The 22,294-nt window shown below is 36.0% G+C and overlaps 1 protein-coding gene across 1 annotated transcript; it reads left to right on the top strand.

Moving 5' to 3' along the window:
• The first annotated feature begins 153 nt into the window (after nucleotides 1-153).
• On the top strand, nucleotides 154-22,077 carry sort1a (sortilin 1a). Its single transcript, XM_081357466.1, has 20 exons — nucleotides 154-596; nucleotides 8,412-8,471; nucleotides 11,586-11,659; nucleotides 12,358-12,460; nucleotides 13,241-13,402; nucleotides 13,480-13,553; nucleotides 14,533-14,582; nucleotides 14,830-14,957; nucleotides 15,383-15,527; nucleotides 16,290-16,445; nucleotides 16,523-16,629; nucleotides 17,200-17,302; nucleotides 17,652-17,823; nucleotides 18,102-18,292; nucleotides 18,450-18,639; nucleotides 18,754-18,870; nucleotides 19,128-19,236; nucleotides 19,749-19,861; nucleotides 20,121-20,241; nucleotides 20,333-22,077. The coding sequence occupies exons 1-20, from the start codon at nucleotides 342-344 to the stop codon at nucleotides 20,345-20,347; spliced, it is 2,445 nt and encodes an 814-aa protein (XP_081213592.1). The 5' UTR covers nucleotides 154-341; the 3' UTR covers nucleotides 20,348-22,077.
• The last annotated feature ends 217 nt before the right edge of the window (nucleotides 22,078-22,294 follow it).

Raw genomic sequence — 22,294 nt, 5'->3', positions numbered from 1 at the left:
CAGGCCTTCGCCATTGGTCAATTGCGGAGTAATGTCGATAATTTCTTATTAATATTAATGTTAAGCCGTTGCGTTTGGAATGTCAACGCATGCAAACCTATAGCCATTGAAAAGCTTACCAGGAAACGTCAGCGCGCCTGAATTAATATTCATGAGAATGGGCGTGTCGAACGGACAGCCCATCCTAATCTTGAACAATCCGTGAGTTTAGCAGTGCGAACAGCGGCTTCACTACAGACATGCGTCAGAGTGTAAACACTGCACGTTCTCTTCTATTACCAATAAACCTGCTATTCATGGAAATTTAGACGGAAGAATTTTGTGCACATTAAACGGAAACCATGAGCACCGTATTCTGCTGTGTTTTGGTTGTGTTATTCTCAGTGGCTCTTTGCATGGACTTTGAAGAGAGACCCAGACGCTCTAGCAGTGAGCAACCCATGTTTCTAAAGAGTCACAAATCACGAAATCTGCTCAGTTTGAGAGATTTACAGCAGCCGGATCATGTCAGGACGAGAAGGAGTGAAGAATCCGCACAAAATCAATGTGAATCAATGCACGGCTTTGATTCTACGTTAAAAAACAACACTCATACGGTAGGTCAAAACATCTCTTACTCTTTATACTCTCATCACAGCTCAGATAGGCATAATCTAATATATTGTATTATGCTTTGTGCATATAATTTTAAAATTACTTTGGAATTTGTCTTCCCCTGTTTTGACTAGTTAACACTTGTTTAAGTTAGTATCTTTTTTTTCTTTTTTGAAAGTAGAATTGAGTTTCTTCCTCCTATTTTGGAAGCTCTTTCTAAATTTCTAGGGACCATAAATCACAAAAGTGAGATCATAACTGGCCTCTGGTCTGAGATTACCTAATAATGTACCTTCATCACCTTTCTCAGCAACTGAATGTTATTTTTTTCAGTCGTTTTTCAAATGCCACATAGCATTGCCACACCACACCAACATTTTTAAGGCTTTCACGTCTCTAATGCAATTACTATAATATTTAAGAAGTGTTTAGAAGTATATGAAAACAAGCTCTCAAATAAAATGATATTTGTGAAGTTTTCCAGATGGTTGATAAGAACACCACTCAGCATGTAGTATCACCTTATAATTCGACGGGCCAGTGTTTGATGTTCCTTTAAGACATTCCACAGATTTCATCTTTATGCCAAGAGAACAAATGCATTCATGCTCTTGATGTGCTTTTAATGTCTCTGCGATCTGTTTCTCCTGTATTTATGTACAGAAGGGTCAGGTGATTCTGCTTAAAGATCTAGTCAGAGCTCATTCATTACAGTGGCCCATGACTGATTACTAACCCTTAAGAAGTCTTAAAACATGCTGCCTCTCTATATATCTTTCTTATCTAACTCTCTCCCACGAGCTCATCAATTACGTTTTACCAGCAGTTGGTGTGACCTCTCGCTGGGCAGGCAGGCATTATTGATAAACGATGAGCAGCTACATATATGCCAATATCTTTTATATCAGTCCTGTTCTGTGGGAAGCATCCCCTATTTATCCAATTACAGAGCACATTGACATTTCAGGGAAAGCTAAGGCAATAGGTCATGAGTTTAGCCTAAGTGCTGATAGAGAAAGACTGTTGTTGTTAAGAAAGCACACAGAGCCAGTTTTTTTTTATGGCCAGTATTTTTGGCTCTCATCATCTCACATTCCGTCCAGCATAAATGAGTGTTGAAGTGAAATGCTTCCTCCAAGAAAGGAATGTTTCTGAAACGGGAAAAGGCTTGAGGCATGACAACAGTGGGAAAAGTATTTGAAGGCAACGTCTCTCTAAAGCATCTCCTTGTTAAATTCAGTTTCAGGCCTTTTAACACCTGTTTGGATAGTGTTAAACATCAACTTGCATGCATACATGCACTGTAGTGTTCCTGCCAACAGTACATGTAAAGTTCTTGTAGTTAGAGCATATTTTGACCCCTTTATTATGATTCATATAATTATATATGGCAACTCTTGAGGTGGGGATTTCATAACATGTACATATACAACAGTTATAAAACTTTGTTTGTTTGATTCAAATGCTTGCAACTAGACTTTTGAATCCCGCTATTTTTTTTTAGAAGAACACAAAACCGAAAATTATGTTTTGGTATTTTTAATTATTTGAGGGTAATTGAACTTGGTATGCAGTTCAGGTAGTCATGTTCTCATGTGATAAATAAAACTGTCATAGTAAAGTTCTTCGGCAATGAGTCGCCTCTCGATATTTCAGCCGAACAAATTTTCAATATTTCTACTGTAGTATAATTTTTGGTCAATTGGTAATATGTCTACACTGTTGACGTGTTTGCTTGTTTTAGCTTATCTACATTGTCTGCACAAAATATTAGATGCTGAAACTGTAAAAACGTGTCATTGGAAAATATTCGACTGACGAAATATCAACCGCATCATAATAATTGATTCAGCTGAATATTTTTGGTTGCTGAAATTTTGATGCAAGTCTCTATATTATTCTGGTCTCTAGATAGGCTTTTTTTTCCCTGTTTCAATGTTTCTGCATTGAAAAGTAATAGCAGGCTTCTTTTCAACAAGCTGCACGATTTAAGGTGTCATTCATGTGCGCAGCAGGATAAGTTATGTGCTTAAGTTTTATACTTGCCATGAACATGTTTTGTATTCCAACTTATTGTAGCCAATGACATCCAACAAAATTTCAACACTGCAATGAACACTAGCTATTTACCCAGTGATTTACTGATAGTTTATAGATAAAATATAATTAGTTATCAGTGAAGCATCTAAATGCTATTGATCTAAAAAGCATAAGTTTGAAGCATAATATTCCAGATCTGTTCCAGTCCAAAATGTGCAACCATGGTCTTGCGCAAGAGTCTGTGGTCAGTCGATGTGAAAACTGGCTGCTGACCGATGGAATTTATGACCTGCCAGAGCAATTAGAAATTTTACGAGCTCACAATAAAGTCTTTTTAACAACTGCCTGTAGTTTCTTCTAATGAAGTCTGCGTGAACTTATAACGGTACACATGTTCAAGCGGCTTTGTGGGTGAAGTTTGCGTTTGAATGATTTGAGATGCTCTTTTGGAGGCTGGAAGACTTTTTAAGACTCCGCTCTGGGTGTTTAAATCCAAGTTGTGCCAGTAGGGAGTTATTTATGTGAGTCCAATGAAAACACAAACACGGCTTCATCTAACGAACTGCTGACCTCTTACCCATTTCGGTGTGCCGTTCCAGTTAGGAAAACATGGTTTAAGATCTTGATTCCAGGATATTTTTGTGCATGGTTTTGAATCACGTGTTAGCATTCGCCCACCTGTCTAAATAACACTTATTTTGAGACTGACTTGAGACATGTCTCATATTAAACCCAAATTAAATTTTTTTTTTTTACTGTCTAGAAATGAAGTCATGTTTGTTGTTGGTCCTCAGACTGTGAAGCCATTTGGATCAAGTCTAAAGCTTCGTTTGGCTGGACATGGGGTTCAAAGACTGTTTACCAGTTCAACACAAGGGAAAGACATCCAGGTTTTTCCCTTTCCCGGTCCTGGGGAGAATGTACAGAGAAAACATTTTCTGTCCTCTCTGAAATGCTCAGGGTTGGTGAGATGCCAGAAAAGCAGCCCGAACAACGTTCCTCGTGGTTCTAACATGTCCATTGGAGAGAACTTGTTGAGCTAAGACCAGAGCTAGAAAGGAGTAGTGTATACTGAAGTTCTCTATACATTTCTGCCATTGTACAGTATATTGCAGATATTTCAACTGGAGAAGCCTATCTGCCGTGTCTGAATGTTATTGTTCTGGAGGATTTCAAGGGCCCCATGGCCCCACGCTCAGGTGGCCTCTCCAAGTCTTAACACAGCAGACATGCTTTAATATTATTCGGCTCTCTCCCCGCAGGATGGATTTTCTCTGCAAATATCCCCATCGGTTGATTGTATCACTCAACTTTGTGAAAACAGACCTTTGTAATCCACCATTGACCTGTGACCATTTTGCAAGCCTTTTAATGGTGGTAGGGATTCAACGAGGCTGATTCCTGGCCTGGATTACCACACAACCAATTAGGATTGTGTACCATATCATTGCCTTAGGCCAGACACATACTCACATACACACAAACACAGATGCTAATACTTGCAAAAGCATTGCAAGTGTGCAGTATGCATTCTTGTGTTACCATGGCAGTTACTAAGGAATTCTCTTACTAAGTTAGCACTGTGTTCTCAATTTTTTTTCTGGTAACACCCCTTTTAAAACAGAAAAACTTTTGCATTCCCGCATATCTAGTATACCATTGGAGTACGGTTAGGCCCTGTTTACACCTGATATTAAAGTCGGCATGAAACGGAAGTTGAGATTGTCATTTTTTCCTTGTTGTGATGTATATCCGAGTGAAACTGCTTCTGAAATTAGAAAAAAATGTAGGGCGGGGCTTGATTTCGTCCTTGGGGAATTGATTGGATCGTTGGAGGTTGGGCGTTGCAAACAAAATGGAGGCAGATTTGAATGCCAGTTTACATTCAGTCGTGGAGGATTTCTCTCCACCGGACTCCCCCACCGTTACCCTCACATGACGGATTTTTTTATTGAGGAGCCTGGCGACGAGAACGAGGACAAGCAGCTAAATTTTCAGGCAGGAATCAGACCATATTTATATGAGCCTCCCGCGAAACGAGACAAACACCGATAGCCGCACCCTCATCGGCTCTGGCCGCACCCTTTCGCCATGGCACGTGACCAAAAGAGAAGAGAGGTCGTTTCGAGGGGGGAGGGAAGGGTAGTGTATTTGATTAAAGATTATAAGGGTACATGAATTTTGAAAAAATAATGAAGTGCACAGATAAATCATTTATAATAAACACTACAATATTACATATAAAAAGAAGATTTGTCAAATTTGATTTCATGCCGACTTTAAGATGCGTTTTGGTTGATCAGAATCAGATCACAAGTGGAGGACGCTAAATACAGGTGTAAAAGGGGTCTAAAATGTTTTGAGCTTGTCCACTTTTGACCACTTCCAGAGGTGGTCAAAAACGCATTTGACCGGATTGCTTTCGAGGTGTAAACGCTGGTCGAATGCGTTCGAACAGCCACAAAAGACTTCCACCTACTGACTTAATGCGTAAACATTATGGGAAGTGCGCTAGACAGACAGGATTTAAACTTTGTTGGCTGGAGACCAAAGTTTAGTTTGGAGACGAAGAACGTACCAATGTTCTCTCACCATTCCTAAATTTCTTTTTCTTTTGTTGGTGTTTTTGACTTTTATTAGGATAGGACAGTGCAGTGGCTAGACAGGAAGTGAAGTGAGAGAGAGACAGGGGGGACGGGATCGGGAAAGATCCACGAGCCGGGACTCGAACTTGGATCACCCGAAGCACAACGACGCTACATGTCGGCGCACTTGCCCACGAAGCTATCGGCGCCGACACCATTCCTACATTTCTAACATTTGAAAGTTACGTCATATTGACGTCAACATCCGACATTTTAGACCCCTTTGAAAATGTAAACATTTTAGGCCCTGTTTACACCTGTACTTAGCATCGTCCACTTGTGATCTTATTGCTGATAGCCATGGCTATCAGAGCAGAAATTAAAGCTGATGTTTTCTGTCGTCTCTGGGCACGTTTAAATGGAAATTGCGCAAGCATTGTCCATTAGATTGAAATATCTGAAAAAAAACATACATTTACCCACCCATAGACCCTCCCATTGAAGAAATCAGGACAGAAGTGGTTGAAAGTGAACCAAAGAAACGGATTAAAACACCAGGTGGTTCATCTACTTGTGATCTGATTGTCCGAAAACACAATCTGTGATTCTATGATACACTAACCAACAATCTATGAAGCATTTCATCACCAAAGTGTGGACTCAAAAGTTCAACCATAAGTGTATTTGACTGAATTCAGGACAGAGCCATAGAGTTTGTTTAGGGCCTTACTTTGAGTCGTGTTCTTTGGTCTTCTCCAAACTGAAGGATCGTTGTATGCTCACACAATCACTCTTTAATCCCCCATTTAAGAAGACTTGTTGGCGTGGTGCAGGCCATTCTTGGCAAGCCTGTTTTGTTGGCCAGTACTGGGATGTCAGCATATTTCTTTCCCTCTGGTTTAAATATGGCAAGGAATGGAGAGGCACCCACTGTATCCATTATTCAAAGACACATTATTGAGAAGGAACACTGTCCCTGGAGTTTCAAGCAGGTGTTTTAAGATGTCTTGCCTCCTTAGACAAAAATGTCCATATGGACCGTAAAATAGTAGATGAGATACTCAAAATGGATCTGAATGTGTGTGGATGGGTTTTCATCATCATAACAGAAGTTTTTACTTTATTCATTCCAGTTCTGGTTTGTGAGTGGTTTTTGTGCCAAAGCATAATGCATAGGCAGCATTTTAAGACATCATAGACCAATTTTACACTTTACCTTTAAAATTATACATTATTGATTGCACTCAATTTTGACTCTATTCCATGGTTCATTTTGATGTTTTGTAACTTATATTTTGTTGTATATTTTATTTTTATTTCATCCGGTTGTACCTGTCCTATTTGATGTTTTTTTGATGCATTTTATTTTATTTGTATTATTGCAGCACTTTTGCATAAATAAATTGCATTGTTATTTTCATTATCTTGATATTCAAATTAAAACTATTTAAATAAAAAAGCTATTTTTAATAACTTTTTAAATGCTTAATGTTTAGCATATTTTGCATGTAACCCTGTTCCCAGATTATTTTATCCCATTACAAAAAAAGAAAACACCCAGGAATGTTTGGCTCTGTTCCAAAACCTAGTGAACTGCCTACATAGGTACCATTTTAAGACACCGTGATTGCTCCTGACACAAAGTCTGTTCCAAATGTTGACAACATTAAGCCAAATTCGATGAAAAAAAATAATAATAATAAATAAAAAATGTTTAATAAAAAAAAAAGTAATCCCAGAATGCATTGCAACAAGCTCAGTTGAAAGAGTCTGGTGAGTTGATTTTAAATAAGAATGTTGCAATTCTAATGCAATTATATTTTACTCAATAAGCATTTGTGCAATACATATGCTGTTAGTTTAGCAACATGCATTACTAAAGCCAAACACTATCAAAATCAATTGAATCAAGTTTCGTGCATTTCACATAAAGACTCGTGGAATTGCTGTCAATGCAGAGCATCCAAATCGGTCCCTTATGAGGCTCCATATCGGAGGCATATGCCTATGTAGCAAGTAGCCTGGCAGCTCACTAGCTTTTGAACAGAGCCTGTGTATGTTGGATTTTCTTTATTCTTTTCCCTCCTTTTCTCTCCCACAATCTCTTTGACATCAGTTGCTCTCTTGTTCTCAGTGTGTGAGGCAGATGAAAATGTGGGGCACTCACTCTGTTCCTCACGCATGCGCACACACACACACACACACACACACACATACACACCCACCATCTGGGTCTCGCATTCCAGTGAGTGAAACTGAAAGGGAGGTTACACACTCGACTGACAGTGGGCCTGTCCTCTTAAATGTGCGCGCACACACACACACATTCCCTAGCAGTGTGGGTCGGCTGACAGCGGCACAGCCATCTGTCGAATCAGCAGTGGTTTCTGTGTGCATGTCGCTACATGGTTCCGCTTCCCTGTGGAGAGATAAATCCCAGCACTTGTGTTTTTCTTCCAAGAATCACCTGGACTTTTCTAATTAATCACCGGAAATATGTTTGCTTAGTTGCCTTTTATTAGACATTGTCTTTTATTAGGCATTACCAACATAAATTTAATACAATTTATTTAGCTGATTGGTGATCGCCGGTTTGGCTTAGATTACTGTCTCAGTTGTTTGTTTATAGTGATATAGCCCAGAGTACCACTTTTCTGTTTTTTTCTCTCGATGAAAAGACACTACTCTCATGTATCCCGTTTATGTTTTAAAATAAATATCAACAGATATAACTCAAATTATTTCTCTCCAAATTATCTACATGAATTTTATAGCTCTTTACGCAACAATTGTAACAATGGCCTGTGTCTGACTTTGTCTTCAATAAATAGTTAGTAACTTGGAAAGTTTTACTGTCAAATTAAAACATTGTTAATACATTTGCAAATAAAACATGCTTATAAAATGCTATTTGTTCACTTTATGTTTAACACAGCAATACAATTTCCATTTCCAAGCACTTTTTGTCCTTATATTAGTTTTTTGTTTGATTTGTGTGTCCACTTTCTGCTCTGTATGTATGTATGACCTGTTTTGTTTTAGATTGAATTTAGTTTAATTTATGATGAATATTTTCACAGAGAAAAAGTTCATGTCGGCGGTTCAGGGATTATTAGTATCATCAATCTACAGAGTTTTAACTACAATGTTTATTTGCATTTGTACTTGCATTGTTCTACGTCTCTTTTCCAGTATAACTTCAATGACCTGAGCGGCTCGGTGTCTCTGGCCTGGGTTGGAGACGATACAGGGGTGAGTCGAATTTGACTAATTATCTACATAGGAATACAGTATCATGAAAAATGTCTAGTTTTAAATGCATCGTTACTGTAAAATATGGGATTTTTGTCTGTCCACATCAACTGGATCCTACAATGAAAGGTGAATTTATTGAATTGATATTCGATCAAATGTAGATATAATTATTTATTATGAACTCATTTTACTTTGTCCCGTATTTTTTTTTTCTTTAAATATACACTACCGTTCAATAGTTTGGGGTCAGTAGGATTTTTCGGAGAGAAATGAATACTTTTATTCAGCAAGACTGCATTAAATGAATCAAAAGTGACTGTAAAGACATTTATTATGTTACAAAAGGTTTATGTTTCAAATAAATTCTGCTCTTTTGAACTTTCTATTCAAAGAATTTTGTAAAAATATATCACAGTTTCCACAACTATTTTCAAAATTGACAATAATAAGAAAGGTTTTTTTCAGCACCAAATCAACATATTAGAATGATTTCTATGGACATTGAAGACTGGAGTATTCAGATTGGAATAAATTACAATGGAAATATATTAAAATAGAAAACAGTTGTTTAAAATTGTAATAACCTTTTATGATATTATTGTATATACTGTATTTTTGATCAAATAAATGCAGCCTTGGTAAGCATACAAGACTTGTTTAAAAAACATTTAAAAAATCTATATACCATAATGCGAGGGCTTTATAATATAGTGTAATATGCAGAATGGTATTTGGAGAGAACTGCCTCACCAAGTGTTATAATGTCACACTCGATGATGTTTCTAACTAAAGTCATTTACTATCCTCGTAATAACCCCACCACAACATAGCAGCCGTGTTTTTATTGCACCACTAACAACAAAATTGAAAAGGCATTGGTTTTTTATGTGTGAACAGCATCACACTATTTGACAAAAAATGAAAATTGGGCTTGAAAAACGGCCACCATAAAATGACTGACTCGCTAATGTCCAATAAAAATGGCATCTGTTCATTCTCTTTGGGATTTGAACCAATAACCTTTGATTGATCCCAATCCTTCTAATCCACTATTTTACTGCCACCATGTCTACTAACCAGTAGCCGATCAAAAATATGTGTAATTTTCAGTTTAACCCAAGTTTTTTAATGCACTAAGCTGTTCTGTGGTCGGAATCGCAGGAATGTGGCTCCTACAATCGCACATCAATGTGAAACTAGAACGAGTGAAATACAGCCTCAGCGGCTGAAAGACTCTTCAGAGCCTGGCTTGACAAGACCTCAAACCGTCATTTAGGGCCAACAACACTGGAGGCGGAATCCGTCTCTTATAGAACTGAACCAAAGTGCAGCTGTAAAACATGTACAAGCCGCAATTACTCCTCCAGCACAGCCTTCACCCAACAACAACACTCCAATACAGAGAGAGTTAACTCTCTGCAAACATTTTCAAAGAGTGGCGTCTTTTGAGACACCTTTTCTAGTTTTGAGGTGTCATAGTTAGCACCATTCTGGTAACTGTTTATTGCACCTTTAACGAATATTGTTCTAACTGTCCAGCTTTTTTTCCAGCACATAAAGAACTTCCCGCAATTCTTTCTTTTGTAAGAATAAACATGAATAGAAATGGGCCCTATTCACTTTTTTTAAATATAGGTTTTCATAAAGGGTTCGTCCTGTGTTTTAAATAACCTTTAGTTTACTTTTTCATTGTAGAAAGCATATGATTGGACAAAAATCTGTGTAGTGCAGGATGAGTCATTTAATATTTTTGGTCCAATTTTCCAGAAGAGACTGAAAGACTACCTATTTACTTTCTATCAAGTTAAGTGAAACATAAAGAATAATATATTAAAAAAGAAAAGTAATTTCAGAGGCAGAGTAATTTATAATATTTGAATGAAAGATTAAAAAGAAAAAACATTTGTAATGAACCATATTAAATAAACATCAAAAGCACATTTTTGTGACTTTTAGTTCATGACTTAGTTTTCAGGGTATATATATATATATATATATATATATATATATATATATATATATATATATATATATATATATATATATATATATATATATTAGGGCTGTCAAACGATTAATCGCATCCAAATTAAACGTTTGTTTTTACATAATACATGTGTGTGTACGGTGTATAATTATTTTCTATATATAAATACACACACATGCATGTATATATTTAAGAAATATTTGCATGTATATACTGTGTATATATATTTATATTATATATAATGTATATTATATATAACACATTATCTTAAATATATATATATATGCATGTGTGTGTATTTATATATAGAAAATAATTATACTCTGTACACAGACATAAATTATGTAAACACAAACTTTTATTTTGGATGCGATTAATCGTTTGACAGCCCTAATATATATATATATATATATATATATATATATATATATATATATATATATATATATATATATATATATATACACTGTAAAAAAATGTTTTATCTTTTGCCAAATCAACTTAGATAATGAATGTGGTTCAGATAACATAATATTTTGCGTGTATGTTAATGAAACCAATCTCCTTCATTGTATTAACTCAAATTTTTAATTTCAACTAACTCAAAATTTTAAGGCAACCATGTAACTTACTTTTTTACGTTAAACCAACAATTTACAGTGTATGTACTGTGTACCATATATATAAGACAACAGGCATGAGTCACAAAACTTTGCTTTTGTTTAATATAAACAGTTCATCAAAATGTTTGTCTGTTTAATCTTTCATTGAAATATTATAAATTACTCTGCCGACTATTGGTGAATGTTAATTATGTGTCACATTATGAAAGGATTGCAAATACCATTTCATGTTGACTTAAGGATTAGAGGCAGGAGTTAAATGAGAACAAGGCACTGACCAATCAGAGTCTTCTCTGCAAGCAGCAAGCGCCTGATCTTGAGTGATAGCTGGATGAATTAAGTGTGAAGGGTGAGATTGTGGCTGTTCTCAAGTCCAGGCATGTGTCCCGCTGTATCCCGGCCAAGTTTAAATCACGCTTCACTGCACTGCGAGTTTCTGAACGACTCTGAGTCTTTCACATCCACATGCTATAGCATTCACTGTGTCCCTTTTATGTGCAGGTTCTTCTGGTGCTGACCACTTTCCAGGTTCCCCTTTTTATCATGCGGTTTGGTCAGTCCAGACTGTACAGAAGGTAAGAGTGCCTTTAAGGACAGTGTCCAAGCTCTTGCTAGAAGAATTGAGGAGTTTTTAAGGCAAGACACCATAGGTGAATAGGGTAAAAAAATAATAGATATCACCACACTTCCCTAGCTGATTGATTACATTAGGTATTGCAAACATTTTTTGCATTACAAGTTATATTAGACATATTAGATTTAATTGTTTTTACAGAGATATTGGATATCTCTTTTTATCACAAGTTTTCACCATGTTTAGGAATAAAATGTTGTATAAAGTCAGGCAAATGATATATTAACAAACCCCTCTGTAAAATCCTCCAGACTATAGATAGAAATAAAACTGTTTGGTGCAAGTAAGTGCTGCCAAAGTTGAGATTTCTGACTCAACATCATGAGAAAGAAATTCAATTTTAGAAAACATGCTTAACAGATTTGTGTTGTTTGCAATCTACAGACACAAACAGATAAAGAGCAATAAAATAAACACTTTAATGTGTATTTTGGATGTTTTCTTTCCATTAGTCTGAAACGGCACGTTATGAAAAGTCAAATAGCCCAAAATCTAACATATTTATAATAATAGAGTGTAATGAATCCTTCCTCTTCCAGTGCTGCGTTTGCTCAATATAAATGTTGGTGCACATTTGGTTGTTTTTTTGTTTAGCTATATCACATGATCCATAATTCCCTCTTATCTCTTCTGGGTCAGTGAAGACTATGGAAAGACATTCCAGGACATCACCGACCTCATTAACAATACCTTCATACAGACTGAGTTTGGCATCGCAATCGGTCCTGAAAATTCTGGAAAGGTGAATATTTACTTGTCTGCTGTAATATTGAACTGTTCTGAAAGGAATTTTACTGATTATTTTCAATGTAATGTCCATAGACACTGTGCTGTGAAATTTTGACTTGAATACAAGAAAACAAGTTCATACAGTTCCTCAAAAGGACGAGCTTACAAAACATACAGTACCATTCAAAATTTTTTTTTTTTTAAATGAAATGCTTTTTTAAATGCTTTTATTCAGCAAAAATGGCAGTAAAGATATTTACAATGTAAAAAAAATAAAGTCTTTTTCAAATAAATACTGTTCTTTTGAACTTTTAAACTTCACAACTGTTTTCAACATTGATAATAGTATGAAATATTTCTTGAGGACCAAATCAGCATATTTGAATGATTTCTGAAGGATCATGTGACACTGAAGACTGGAGTAATTCAGCTTTTCCATCACAGGAATAAATTGCATTTTAACATATATTCTTGAATTATAATAATATTTCACATTTATGCTGTTTTTACTGTGTTTTTGATCAAATAAATGAAGCCTTGGAATAAATAAATACTTTTTTAAAAACTTCAAGCTTCATGTTTTTGGTTTTAAATGTTTCTCTTTCCATTATAAGCGTATTTATTGGGCTTACTTACAAATGCATTGAAATGATTATCTCTAATAGACGTACGATAAAAAAAAAGTAGCATTCCTTTAATAATTTCTATAATAATTGAACAATAAGTTCAATGATCACTGTTTTTTTTTTTTTTTTTTATTAATTACTGAATAGAATAATGATCTATCCCACAGGTGATCCTCACAGGCGATCTAACCGAGGGGAGAGTCACCAAAATTTTCCGTTCAGTTGATTTCGGCAACAGCTTTGTGACCTCTGAGCTTCCCTTCCATCCATCAATGCAGATCACATACAACCCCAGAGACAGCAACATACTCATGGTGTACAGCATCAATGTAAGACTCTGATTAGACATTTCCTTTCGGTTTTGTGCAAAAGAACATGTACTAACGCTGTTTTCTTCTTGATTCAGTATGACTTATGGCTGTCCGAGGACTTCGGGGGCAGCTGGAGGAAGATCCATGACACTGTTTGTCTTGTGAAATGGTATGACTGTAAACAAGCAGTGCATAAATGAATCAGTAACAATAGTCCATTGTAGCCAGAATTTTGACTACTGAAAATGCTTTTGTGTGATATTTTATATAACTCTGGGTGATAAGAAGATGTGCTAATGTTTAGCTTGTTTTGCTGCTACTGAGTGTCTCAAAATAAACTCGTTAATATATCTCCAAGAATTAATGTCATGAACCCTGCAGCCTGAGTACTTGAAAATACAACTTTGCTTCCATTTGATGAAAAGCTGTGCATCGATCCTGACTGCCATAAATAGTACAGAGCTAAACAGTCATGTTAGAGCACACAGCTTTGAGAAAGATCTTGTGTGTGCAATTTGCAGGAGTTATTCGAGTCATTTTTGTTCTCCATTATGATTGGTCATTTGTGTGTCCGAGTGCTGAAAGGTTCTGATGTAACAATTTGATGTGGTTTCGCTGCCTAGAGCTAATTTAGATTTAATTGTTTTAATAATAGTTCATTTCTCTTCATTGTCAAGGGAAGCAAAAATCTATTGCAATTACATTTTTGCAATGTATGCATTGGTTTGAGGTTAGGATTCTCACACAAGAACATATTTCATTTTGTCTGTTTATCTTTGTATCAGATTAGAGTTTTTTTCATGGAAAGTATGGTTTTTAAATGGCCCAGAATTATGTACTTTTTCAATCAAAAACAAAATCCCTTAGCCAGAATTTTTGAGGTTTTGTTTTCATTACCCAAAGCACCATAAAATGCATTATAAAGCAATTTTCATTTTGCATTAACTATTCCTTTGAGGTTTACAATCCTATCCCTCATAAATATGGTCCTAGTCTCAATGGATTTCTTACATTGAAGAAACTGGGGCCTTTGGTTAGATTTGAAGTAGCAGTGCTTTATAGGAATGTCCTTAGCTTTTGCTTGCAGTAGTGAATTCGACATGGATGGATGAAAATTTCTGATTGTATCTGTTTGCTTGACGTTTCAGGGGAATTGATGACACCATTTTCTTAACTACAAATCCCAATGGATCCTGCAGTGAGTGACTTTGTTATGGCCCCATCATTTGAATAATGCTGCAAATGGATAGATGCTTCCCGCTTATTGTTTCTCAAGTCATATTTTTGAATCGCTCTCTCTCTCTCTCTCTCTCTCTCTCTCTCTCTCTCTCTCTCTCTCTCTCTCTCTCTCTCTCTCTCTCTCTCTCTCTCTCTCTCTCTCTCTCTCTCTCTCTCTCTCTCTCTCTCTCTCTCTCTCTCTCTCTCTCTCTCTCTCTCTCTCTCAGGTGACCGGGGAACGTTGGAATTGAGAAAATCATTAGACTATGGCAGGACATTTAAAACTATTGGAAGGAGGATTTATTCCTTCGGCTTGGGTGGACGCTTTGTTTTTGCCTCAGTCATGACTGACTCGGTGAGCTCTCTTAAAATCTTAAATAAGTGATGTCACGTATAATTATGTTACAAAATCTTGTGTGCTGCCCACTTAGATAACATGTTTAGATATCAAAAATGCTTCCTTGTGACCAAAATCACTACATATACACTACTGTTCAAAAGTTTGGGTCTGGTAAGATCTTATGTTTCTCAAGGAAGTCTCTTCTGCCCACCAATGTTGCATTTATTTTATGAAAAATACAGTAAAAACAGTAATATTATGAAATATTATTACAATTTAATATACCTGTTTTCTATTTTAATACATTTTGAAATGTATTAGAGCTGTCTATGTAGGCAGGATATAGCAAGGCATCTGATTAGATTTTTGACCAGAGCTGTAGTGTGTTGTGTGAGGTTGAAATCACATACAGATGTCAAAAAAAGTATTTTCTTTTGCAGGGTTCCACACGCATGATTCATGTCTCCGTAGATCAGGGGGAGTCGTGGGACATGGCTCAGCTTCCCACCGTTGGCCATGAACAGTTCTACTCAATTCTAGCCGCAAACAACGATATGGTCTTCATGCACGTAGATGAACCTGGAGGTGAATAATGTTGCTATGCAATATCAATTTATGGATCCTGTTATTTAGAAATGTGGTTTGGATGAGTGTTATTTTAGTATTGTAATTATAGTATTTATTAATATTTAGATTATTTTTAACTTCAGGTTTAGTTTTGGTATTTTTAGTGCTTCAACTTTGTCTGATTTATTTCAGTTAGTTGCCAAGACATTTTTTTAATAACATGTTTTCTTTAATATATATATATATATATATATTTTTACATCTAATCTAATTCAACTTTATTTTAGTTTTAGTTAACAATGACAGCACTGGTTTGGATTTTGCATATGTTTTTAAGTAAACCTTAAAAATTTGAAAATATGAAAAAAGTATGAAATAATTTCATAGAAACATTTTCTAGCCAATATGGACCCTTTTCACCGACTATGATGACACGTTTCCACAGTTATCAAAGATATCAACACATTTATAGCGCTAAATGACAAAAAAAAAGGAATTAAGGCTGTTTCTAATACAATGGCTGAGGGAGTGACGGCAAAATTCACATCTTTCTCTCTTCTGACAGCTGTAATCAATGTCTCTATATTTTTGTTGCTCTTTTGGAAAGTCGTGGGAGCAAATGCAAATACTAAAATTGCATTTGCTGTCATCTCCCATTCACCACTATAAAAGTTTACCCATGACAACTTCCGCGTCTGAGAACCTCGGAAATCTGAAAAGGGTCCATTTTTTGAATGTGTGGTTTTGTAACCAACTAACAGTTGTTTTTTACTCCATCAGACTCAGGTGTTGGTACCATATATGTGTCTGATGACCGAGGTACAGTGTTTTCCAAGTCTCTGGAACGCCATTTGTATACCACTACGGGCGGAGACACTGACTTCACCAACATCACCTCTCTGAGGGGCGTATATTTAACCAGTGTGCTCGCCGTGGGTAAGGCTGTGTCTGTAATCATTAATAATTTATTTATATAAATCTCATATTTTCTGATGTGTATCTTTCCTGTTCAGATGGCTCTGTACAGACAGTGATCACATTCAATCAAGGTGGAGGGTGGCGACCTCTGCAGAAGCCCTGGAACGGAGTGTGTGACTCCACAACTGAGCGCCCAGACAAAGTGAGAGCCACACAAACAGCACTAACACAATCTGAACTTTATATTAGACGTAAATCATGGAGAACATGGTAAACTGGTTTCTGTTTTGCAATACTAGTAAGCAATCATAATTATGTCCTTGAGCCAGGCAGTTACTCCAAGGACATTTGCAATGTAATATGTTCATGTCGCTATTAAAAGTCTTGTGCCGATAAATACAGACTGACGTATTGCGTTTGTTTTGTGTAAACATTAAGGACAAAAGCACAAAACTAGCAAATATTTGGTCTGTCTGACCATAAAGGGATAGAATAGCAATATAAAACATGTTCAACGTTTGTTGCATCAGAGTCATTATTATTGTTGTTACGGTCTTTCTAAGAGCTTAAATAGTGAATTTCTAAGAGCTTTCTCTGAGCTAAAACACTTGGCATTGTGAAACCGCAATAATTTAAGCTTGTTTAAAGTTGCCTCTTCTAATGATTTTAACTTAATATTCAAATCGTGCAAAACTTTGGTTCGAGAATAAGCATTCAAATTGCAGTGTGTGTGATTTCGTGTTGATATCATATGCTTCTCTGTCCTCTGCAGTGTAATCTGCATATTCACGCATCCTACAGCATCTCTATGAAGCTGAACGTTCCCATGCAGCCCCTCTCCGAGCTCAATGCTGTGGGACTCATCCTGGCACATGGTGATTACTGCCCACATTCATCAACACATGTCTTTCCACAAGGCAGAACTAACACTGACTCACATTCAGTCTAAACCCTTTGTATATCCATTTTCACCACCCTCAGCCATGTGACTAATAAGAGTTTTTCATTTTTTTTATTATTATTTTTTATTTATGCTTTGGCCACTGGCTTGTACAACAAAAAAACTGATTCTAGTATACCTAATCACCATCATGTTTAATTTCTCCAATTGCAGAACTAAAGTAAATAAGTAATAATTAATTATACATATATTTTATTATTCTTTTACTGTTTTAACTCACTGTCACGCTGCATTTCTCTGACTCACGTCTGCTCTTTCATCAGGGAGTGTGGGAGGTGCAGTTTCTGTGCTTTCTCCAGACGTGTACGTGTCGGATGACGGGGGTTACACATGGTTTCAGGCATTAAAAGGCCCCCATCACTACGCCATACTGGATTCAGGAGGACTGCTGGTAGCAGTGGAGCACAACCCCTCACACCCCATATCACAGATCAAGTGAGCTTTCTATCATTACTGTATGTTTACAGTGATTTGATCTCAGTATGTGAGATAAATGATTCAAAGGGAATATTATAACAAATTAAACACCCTGTTTAGTTAAGTGGTTTTGTCTGGAAAATAGTTTATAATGTAATTGATTCAAATCAAATAAATGCAGCCTTGGTGAGCAGAAAAGACTTCTTTCAAAAATATTTAAAAAATCTTACCGATCCCAAACTTTTGGATGGCAGTGTTTTTTACATGATTCTTATTCTTTTAAATTTTTTCACTAGATTTTCCACCGATGAAGGTCAGTGTTGGCACGTGTATAATTTCACCGATGACCCAATCTACTTCACTGGCCTGGCATCAGAACCCGGTGCCCGCTCCATGAACGTCAGCCTGTGGGGTTACAGAGAAACCGTCCTGAATCAGTACTGGGTTTCTGTCACTGTCGACTTCAGGCTGTTGCTCTCTAGAGACTGTGAGTGGCCTAATATTTCTAAAACGCATTTTATAAACTACTATACAAATATACAGAATCCCATCTTTTACCATTATTATGCATACTTCTGTTAGCATTCAGAAGATCTTTAAATGTGTAAACATTGCCCTGAAATGAGCAAATACTCATCCTGCAGGCCAGGATAATGACTACATTGAGTGGCTTGCTCACTCAAGCAATAATAGCGACCCCGCTGACGGATGCATACTGGGATACAAGGAAAGGTTCTTACGGTTGAGAAAGGACTCAGTCTGTTGGAACGGCCGGGATTACACGGTGACCAAGGAGCCCACAACATGTTCCTGCACCCTGACTGACTTTCAGTGGTACAAACACATACAAACTCATCAAATACACTCAAAGTACAATGTGAGTCATTTATACCATTCATGACTTACATTCAGTCTGTGATTCCAATCCTTGTTGTTCTTTTCCTGCAGTGACTTTGGGTTCTACCATGCGGAAAACAGCTCTGTGTGTGTGGAGCAGCCTGACCTTATTGGCCATTCGCTGGAGTTCTGCCTGCACGGACGCAAAGAGCAGCTTCAGACCAGCGGGTAACAAATCTCTCTCTATTTCTAAATTCACTGGAGTTACTATTAAAGTATTCAGCAGGTGTATGGGTTTTTTTTTTTTTTTTTTTATACATATATTGCTGTCCTAGCTGATGTGCGAACCTGATTGACTGAACTGATTCGCATTTTCATTTTTGCATATCAGTGAATGTTTTTGTCATAGAATTATTTAAATGCTGCATGTCTTGAAACGTTTAGTAAAAAACATATCCCAAAGTGTTAACTTTCTATGACTGTAGTTATCGGAAAATTCCCGGGGACCACTGTGAAGGAGGAATAATTCCAGAACGAAAAGAGATCGATCTGAGTAAGAAATGCGTCAGTAACTTGCTGAGGTCAGAGCTACCGGTAGGTTTGAGAACAGAATGAATGCACATTATACCTACATATACATATGCATGTATTTGTATATGTAGTTTGAAAGAAGTCTCAAATTTGTTTGCATTTGTTTGATCAGAAATATAGTAAAAACATATTTGTGAATTTTTTAAAATAATTGTTTCTTTATTTTAATGTTATTATTTTTATTATTATTATTATGTATTTTATATTTATTCCTGTGATGCAAAGCTGAATTTTCAGCATCATTAATTCAATCTTCAGTGTCACATGATCCTTTAGAAATCATTCTAATATGCTGATTTGCTGCTCAAGAAACATTTATTATTATCAATGTTGAAAACAGTTGTGATGCTTAATATTTTTGTGTGCAACTTTGTGATTCTTCTTGATTTCTTCCAATATTGTAGTGAAATATAATATAATTAAATAGAAAAATGTGTGTGTGTATGTACACAATCTAAACTGTAGCCTTGTTTGAAAAACAGCACAAAATGTTTTTCCCATTATGCATTTCTCAGACAGAGGAACATTCATTCAATTCAGCTCCTATAATCGCTGTGGTCATCGCTGTCCTGTTGATCAGTGCCGTTGCTGGGGTTATTTTCATCAAAAAATATGTCTGTGGAGGAAGGTTTGTGCCCCCATTTCCCTAAACATCACACACAGCAGAACATGAACTGTTTTTTTTTATTCTTAACTTTAAGTAAATTTTATTTTATATTATTATTGAATGAATTGCTGTTTTTTGTGTTGCTATTATTAAATGAATGTTGTATCGCGCAGTACAAATGAGCAAAGTCTTCATTTATTTTTGATTTCTTAAGCAGCATTTACCATTTTGTTAATATATGCAGTATCTGTGTCACAGCCCCTTTTTCTGTGTTCGGTAGGTTCCTGGTGCACAGGTACTCTGTATTACAGCAGCACGCTGAAGCTAACGGTATCGACGGTGTGGATAACCTGGACACACTGGAGGTTGGCAAGACGCACTATCATGATGATTCAGATGAGGTACAATCTTCACCTCACTGCTTAAGACACAATATTTCATTTCAACAAAGTCATTGAATTAATCCTGTCATTCTATTTTTGACATCTCTAGGACCTTCTAGAGTGACAGACACATGGATCATCATAAAACTGTATCAAATTCTAAGAGAAAAACCACAATGCCTACCCTTCCCATGACCCTCAGTGTGTGTGTATCTGCGCTCCAGCACCGGATAATGATACACATTCTGCCTAATCAATTTGTTTTTGGCTAGTTGGGGACAAATATTCAGCGTTCAGACCAGCAAGATTTTACTACAAGGACAGGAACAGAGAAAACTTGCATTTTCCCAAAAGCTTCTCCCAATAGAGCTTTCTGATCCATTGCTGAAAGAGAGAGGAATTGATGGGATTTTGTTGCCATATATTTCAAATTTATGTGAGTTGACACACATACAACAGATTTATGTAAGTGCTTATTTTTCATTGCTGGTTTCCTGCATCAGGTATTTAACTTCACCAAAGGATTTTCAGCTTTGTTCTTTATTTTGTGTATTTGAAGTCTCCTTGAAGAAGTTTTTTTTATCCAGTGTAAAAATAGAAGTATCTTCGGAAAATAGCCTGCTCGTTAATTCCAGAGTTATTGTGTGAGCAAATTTAGATGAAAGTGTTTAAAGGTGATATTTAGACCATAGACGTACATTGAGACTTGTTTTTTAGACTTCATTATACTAACACCCTGGAGATTACAGTTTGGATCTTTGAGAAACTAGTTTAGCCAAACTTTAGTCATTCTATAAATCAAATCTCTCTTTGCCATCTATCTGGTTCCCTGCCATTGCTGTGTGCTTAGATATACTTTGCACTTTGCATATCTTCTATGCACGAATAATTATAAATTCTTTCGTTTCAGTATTACCATTGCTATTCTCTGTTTGGTACAGTGTCATTTGATGCATAATAGTCTGATTCCTTGTTGCTAATTCAGCAATAGTTATATATTCAATAACAAGACAAAATGTTTTATGTTATCTATGACATTTAAAAAAATTCAGAACAGCAACTCATCCTTCATTGGGATGTCGACAATATTAACTGCATCTAATTAGCAGCCTAATCAAATATGAAAATGTATATTTTTGGACTTTATTGACTGTCAACTCATTAATAAGCTAATTTGTAGTCAGTAAGCTGATTAAAGTTTTTCTTTGCACAGGTAATAAAATAGATACCTCAGGGGTTATAGGTGACAGTGGACCACACATTTCATTGATGGGTTTGCATGTCCTCAAGTTTGAGATGAATATGGCTTTTCTTAAGTCAAAAGTGTAAAATGCTGTACCATTAAATGTGACTGCCAAGAACAATAAAAATAAATCTTTTTGAAGTCCGAGCTTATTGACTTGAACCAAATGGGTTAGTTGACCCTGATGCACCAAGGTGAACTGAATTCACAAAGACTTTAAATGTGTTTTGTGTCTCTTTTATTAAAACAGCTTTTTTTTTCTTGTGCAAGGGTACATAAACATCCTTAAAGTTGGATATTGTACAGCCTGTAGCCTAATGTTTCCTTCTTTGCATTGTACTGAGAAACATACAAGGACAATAAACAGCAGTTGGCTAATGTCATTCAGCACGGCATCTGTATTTTCAGTTGTGTAAATAGAACGAAAGCTGCATATATTTTATGTGCAGAATAAAATTTGATTGTAAACAGATGTGCAATTTTTCCTTTTCTTCTCAGTTTAATAAATAACATCACATGAAAAATATTTAAAATTAACAAAGAACACCACAATTCTGTAGTATGTTTCCTATATATTTTATGTGAGCATTTAATAAAATAACAAAGACTTGAAACAGAATGATTATTGAGAAATACATAACACTAGCATATGAAAGTTTGCCTCAGTGTAAATAGCTAGATTTTATAATGGTAGAGAGAGGAAAAGCAGAATGAAATCATGTAAAAAAACAACAAAAAAAACGAAAGAAAACATTACATCATGTGGGATTAAAGCTGAAAAAGTTAGCTAGCTTTATTCTAAAAGGTCATTAATTCAATCAATTTAGA

Source organism: Scardinius erythrophthalmus (assembly GCF_964197995.2).
Source record: "Scardinius erythrophthalmus genome assembly, chromosome: 25".
Taxonomy (NCBI): Eukaryota; Metazoa; Chordata; class Actinopteri; order Cypriniformes; family Leuciscidae; genus Scardinius; species Scardinius erythrophthalmus.
This window is presented reverse-complemented; position numbering and strand designations above follow the sequence as displayed.

Bases quoted from the DNA above. Each gene is read 5' to 3' on its own strand.
- sort1a (XM_081357466.1), top strand. From the start codon at position 342: ATGAGCACCGTATTCTGCTGTGTTTTGGTTGTGTTATTCTCAGTGGCT. The intron at 15,528-16,289 runs GTGAATAATGTT...TTACTCCATCAG, and splicing joins GCACGTAGATGAACCTGGAG to ACTCAGGTGTTGGTACCATA. The intron at 18,871-19,127 runs GTAACAAATCTC...CTATGACTGTAG, and splicing joins GAGCAGCTTCAGACCAGCGG to TTATCGGAAAATTCCCGGGG.